Source organism: Gavialis gangeticus, unplaced genomic scaffold, assembly GCF_001723915.1.
Source record: "Gavialis gangeticus isolate Ggan-Ray unplaced genomic scaffold, GavGan_comp1, whole genome shotgun sequence".
Taxonomy (NCBI): Eukaryota; Metazoa; Chordata; order Crocodylia; family Gavialidae; genus Gavialis; species Gavialis gangeticus.
This window is the reverse complement of record NW_017728997.1, coordinates 52,283,652-52,289,617: the sequence shown is the minus strand read 5'-3', so window position 1 is coordinate 52,289,617 and position 5,966 is coordinate 52,283,652. Positions and strand designations below refer to the sequence as shown.

Genomic DNA, 5,966 nt, shown 5'->3' with positions numbered 1-5,966 from the left:
CTCTTGCTTGTTTCCCATACTACGAGCGTTTGTGCAGAGGCATGTGATCAAGGTTAAAAAAGGAGATGTTCTCATAGAAAAGAACATAAGACATGATTATAATACTTCTAGAAATACAAACAGGAGAGTTTTATTTTAATTAAACTGAGTTAAATAGAGTTCTATTCTAATTAGTCAGTTTAGGCAGGTTTGAAAGCCCTATTTTCATTTACATTTGCAATCAAGATAAAATATAAACTCTTCAAGCAGGCAGAGAAGTCTCTCTGCCTACCTCCATACAGGTTTTTTCACATAAAATGTCATGGTTCTTGTTTTCTTAGTCTTCAACAGGCAAGACTTCCCAGCCCCACAGTAAACTTCTGAGTACAGGAGGTAAATCCATGTTTACCTTGGAACATTAAATATACTTAACACTACAACAACAGTGTAAGATTTCTTTGGAATATATAATCACGTACTTTTTAAAGATTTTTTTTTTTTTTTTTTTTTTTTTTTTTAACAGAAAGACAAAAAAAAGGGGTTTTCATGGGCCAAAGGTGTTTAATCCTGTTATTCCTGCAATAAAATTCTTCTGTTTTAACCAGGGATCCTGGTTTTCTCTGATTAAGAAAATATCCCCAATTTTCAGGTGAAAAAAAAAAAACAAACCCCAAAAAATCCACATTTTTCCATGATGAAAATGAAACGCTGCTAATTAGTGGCATTTTATTCTGATCACGGAAAAATATGGATTTTGGGTTACTTTTTAAATCTGAAAATTGGGGATTTTTTTTTAAATCAGAGAAAACCAGGATCCCTGGTTATAAAAGAGATAATGAGTTTATACTTTTGGGAGATATTTAATTGATTTATCATCTTAATGTGAAAAAAAAAAAAAAACAAACACTTCCTGAGATTCTTTAATATTTTCTAACATGTCACAAAAAAACATCCCATGGTTGACCAAATTAGAAACTTCAAGCCCTTTTTCATTAACCCAGTCATAATAAATGTCCAATCTTAAACTAGTTAACAGTGTATTATGGTCCAGATAGAAGTAACTTTTGAAATATTTCCATGGGAAACAAGCTTACAAATATTTATAAAAAGGAACAGTTTCAACCAGGGAATATTCAGCCTATGGAGTTCCCCGGGTGGAACATTTCAAAATGCTGTAGCCTCCTCTAGTGCCAGCCAGAGGACACTGAAATCCTTATTCTCCAAAATCCCACAATCTCTTTCTCATCTTAGTAGAGGTAGAGGGGATTGGGGATTGGGGATAGATGGTCCATCTCTGGTGGTAGCAGGGGCCCAGGTAAGCAAGGAGCTGATGGGCGTGGGACTACCAAGGGGGAATACAGGAGGTCCACATAGGGACCTGGCAATGCCTGAGGACCAAGAGATGCACCTGGCAGGTTTAACCTCCCTGTCCTCATATACAAGTAACAAAGTGAAATGCTTCAAAATCGTACCTCATTTTAAGATATACTATCTGGGAGAGCTTCATGTTTTAAAGGGCTTGTGCATATGTAGAGCTGGCCCGCTGAAACATTTCAAACACCTCTTAAACATTTCACTTGTTGCTTCTATTTGCACCCTCAGCTTATCCCATTCCACCATTTAACTGACAGAAATACTTGTTCACAGTTGTTTTGCAACGATGCCTACCATTGCTTCATTAGCATATTTTGTTCTGAGCTAAGTTCAGAGACTGCAGATTAATTAAAATGCAAAAACTTATAGAAAACCATTAGAAAACTTAAGATCAAACTGGCAATGGAAACAAGGATTAAACCGAAATTAAAATATGTACGCAACTGGATAGGAAATGCTCAATGACTAAAGCAAATGAAAAGCTCCTATTTTTCTTAATGCAAAGTATAAATGACTATATCAAGAAAAAATACAGATATCCAGCCCATTTTCTACAGAGAAATGTATATGTAGGAACATATGTAAGTGGTATTAATTATGCTGATTTGAGGATGTTAAGTGTCTTAAAAATAACTGAGAGAAGATAAAAGTGAAATTATACAGTAACACAGACTTGAAATGTCAGCAGTTTCCAAAAAAGCAAGTTTTACATATTTCTCCAGCCAATTTTTGTGGCTTTACCAACAAACAAAATATATTTCTTTCCTTTCTGAAACAGGGGAAGTGAATATAAAGCACTAAGCATGCAGAAAGTAGAGGGGTGTCCTTTATCTTTGAGCTACAGTGAACTTGTCTACTGATAAGAATACTACATTTTGGTCTGAAAATTAAAATGCTTTGTTTTTTTTCCCCCCCAGAGGATAAAACTAACAGTACCTACATGCGGTCTTCTTTGACCTGGCAACCCTGGACCCAGTCAATGAACTAAAATATCTAGGGGTGGTCAGACAGCAGCTCACAATTAGAAATCCAACATAAACAAATCAACTTTATATAAAAACATATAAAGTATGGTTATTACAGAAGCACTGTTCCACTAGAAATGCTGTCAGAGACACAGTATATCACAACATCTGATTTTAAAGGCTTAACAATTAAAATAATTTGTTCAGGAATTAGCCACAAAGTTCACAAGGTACCAAAATAATAGGGTTATCTATTGACCAACCACCTAAAAAAATAAAAAGGCAACATGTTATAGTGTATTTAAAGAAGTTGATATTCTGCATTAAGCAAAGAACTTCTAATTTAAAAAATATGTAATTTTTTACATTATTATTTGCAAAGCATAACTGTGCTCATGCAAGACATAAAACATGATTCTTGCCACAAGGAACTAACCATCTAACAGTTTATATATATTCCAGGCATTAATCTTTGTTCCAAAGCTGTAAGATTGAGGGATCTGGATTAGCCAGATGAGCAGTAATAGAATGGTGCAACTTGGAAAGACTGAACAGGACACCCGGAGATTTCCTCAGGGTTCTTCAAATAGACAAAATTTGGAAAACCCCTCTCTCTTCCTTTAGATGATGGTACAGTGAGAATTGAGGTAAAGCTTTTAGATCAATTTAGTTTTACCACTGTGTCATTCCTTGATCAGCAACAGAAAATTTGAAATAAACATTCTGTGACAACACAATGGAATAAGCCTTTCTGTATATATACAGACCAACTTATAATTCTTAAACAATACAGAATTTTTCCTTTAACTGACTATGGTAAGAGTGGATTTATCTTAAACATCACTAGAGGACTCACAATCCTTTATCAACAGAAGCTGGAGGTTCAGTTAAGTTAAAGAGTTGCGCCTAATTGACCTGACCACAGCCTTCAGAAGGGGATAATGCCAGATGAAAACTGGGCATGCCTACATGTGCATTAAAGTGCTTTAGTTAATACACATTACATCTAGTACCTTCATTGTGAGAAAACGCGCATTAGCCTGTCTTAATGTGCATTAACCAAAGAGCATGAGGCACTTTTACACATGCTCCCAGGGTGGGGATGGGGGATGGTGCTTTAATCAGAGCGGCTCTGAGAGCCGCTCTAATTAAAGCACTTCCACGTCTCGTGTATCAGCCTCCCTGCACTTAAAAATGGCTGTAGGGGTGCTTGAGCTAAAGCTCATTCAATGAGCTTTAGATCAAGTGCCCCGCCACCATTTCTAAGTGCAAGGTCACTGATACACGAGACACAAGAGGCTGCTGGAGTGTGGCAATTGCCACACTCGAGCAGACTTGATGAATGGAACCTGCTCCATTAACTACATAGCATTTTTTCTTAGTGACGCTTTAATGCGCATTAAAGTGCACACGTAGACGAGCACACTATGTTGAAGTGTTTGTATGGAAATTAGCTAAGATTTTAATGTCTAATAAGCTTCACTTATTTTTCCAAAAAGGATATCTTTCAAACATGCAACCTAGGTTAATTAAGTCTTTAGAAGGGTTTTTCTTCTTTTTAATATATTAAATGGCTTGAGATTCAAGAACTCAACAGAAATCAAATGTTAGAACTGAGTATTATAAACATTGTGTGTGATGATTTTAAGAAGGTCAAGTAAAGTGTCATTGTCTTGTTCTACTATGTAAATGATTTCACTGCAAGGTTAGAAATATTTACCATATTCACCAAAACGAAGGGACTCCCACTGTTGCCATTCTACTATGCTGCTGACTGCACGCACACCAGCATAGATTAACAGCATTCCTAAAGTGGCATCAAGCAAGAAATTTATAAGGTACCTGGAAGGAAGAAAAAGTGTGTAAGGAAGAACAGTGATCATGGTGAGCCTTGTCTCCTGATGCTAGGGATATTCTATCACTGCAATGGACAAAAGGTATATTTGCATGCTTCTCTAAAAAGTCAAGATATCAGTGAGATTTAAAAAAAATGAATAGGCATTTGTCCTGTAACTATATACTAGACTTACATTTTAAATAGTTTTAGAGCTGTCCTATTCTTTTGTTCTTCAAGTTAAGTTCCAAATTAAACTTCCATGTACAATTTGCAATTTGCACGTTATGTCTTCTAATTAAACCAGGTTTCCCCCCCTTCCACTCACTTCACTGTATTTGGGAATCACACACGAGTGGAGATACAAAACAAGATTTTACCAAACAACAAGTGTGTTTCTATACTGCTTAAAGACACAGCTAAATAAAAAATTAAACAAAATTTGACACAGAAGAAACTATGAATTGTTTCATATGAATATCAAAGGAAGGTACAACTTTTTACATATGGAGACACTAAAATTAATAGTTTTCTGTTGAAAAGTAGTGCATGTAGCAAGCAGAAGACATGCATGATACTATATCTGTATCTACCAAATTTAAATTGGAATTCAAATTAAAGGGATGGAACTTCAAGGGTTATCTGGCCTAAATTCTACATTGGGGGGGGGAGGGTCAAATATACCTGCAGAGCTGCTCAACCTGGCCTGTGGAACTATTCATGGGATAGGTTTGATTCCCTTATTCTACATGAATGCAGGAATGCTATTCCTAAACATCCTGGGACAATGCTTATTCGGCCTCCTCTTGAAAACCTCCGAGGATGGAGATTCCACAACTTTCCTGGGCAGTCTATTGCACTGGCTCATTGTTCTAATAGTGAAGAAGTTTTACCTGAGATGAAACTTAAATCTACTTTGGGGAAAATTAAATTAGTTCAGTGTTAAGATGAAGGACCACTCTAATTCAGCTAAGGCAGTTTTTGATATTCAGAATGTGTGTGTACAATGCTACAAGTATCTTTAGACAGAATAATTAAAATACTTTGATGATGCAATCTTCTATTTCAATAGTTACACAGAGTTGATGCATTTCTATTTTAAGAGACTCCTGGCTATATGTTATGTTATACACTAGGACTGTGCAATTTAAGTGGCTGGGGACTGTACCAGGGCAAGCCATGGGCCCCTTGGGCTGCACAGAGGCCCCCACCTCTGCTGCACTGTGCACCTGTGCCCTGACCCCCACTGCTGCACTTGGGCACCCACTCTCGCCCTCAGCTTCCCCATAGCACCATGTTACCGTGTTGTACTCCTCTTCTATCCATGCCCCCACCAGGGACAGGCAGCAAAGCTGGAGGAATAAGAGTAAGTCTAGATTCCAGCTGCTGTTCAGATGAAGTGAAGTGACATGGCAGAAGCCTAGTGGCCACAACTTAACCATTTGCAGGCCTCAAGCAGCCTGAAGGCCATCAGTTGGACAATCCAATTATCCACAAGGATTCATATAGGATTTGAGTTCATATTTATATTCTACCTCCTTTCAAATAGAATCCTAGGTAGCAGTGTTTCTTCTAGGATGGATGATGTACCCCTGTAATAAGGGTAATGGAGCTTTAATTTTCTTATGTATCCGTAGTGGTAAAGTTTGGCCCCTGCTGGTACCCTCTAATGATTAGGAAAAAAAAAAAGCTGTGTTGATGAACAAACAAATATTAGAAAGCAGGCACAGGATATAAAAGGGTAAAATGGTAGTCTCAAGAACTGAGGGGTTAGATCTGGAAACTAGCAAACTAGCCTTAGCTTAGGGAGAGGC

The 5,966-nt window shown here is 37.2% G+C and overlaps 1 protein-coding gene across 1 annotated transcript in view; it reads right to left on the bottom strand.

Annotated features, from left to right (window-relative positions):
• LOC109289219 (store-operated calcium entry regulator STIMATE-like) overlaps window positions 1-5,966 on the bottom strand; it is an 88,998-nt gene that overhangs the window by 32,004 nt on the left and 51,028 nt on the right. The window contains exon 4 of the mRNA XM_019505208.1: window positions 4,039-4,160. Coding sequence (XP_019360753.1) covers window positions 4,039-4,160 — 122 coding nt within the window. The remainder of the gene's footprint in view (window positions 1-4,038; window positions 4,161-5,966) is intronic.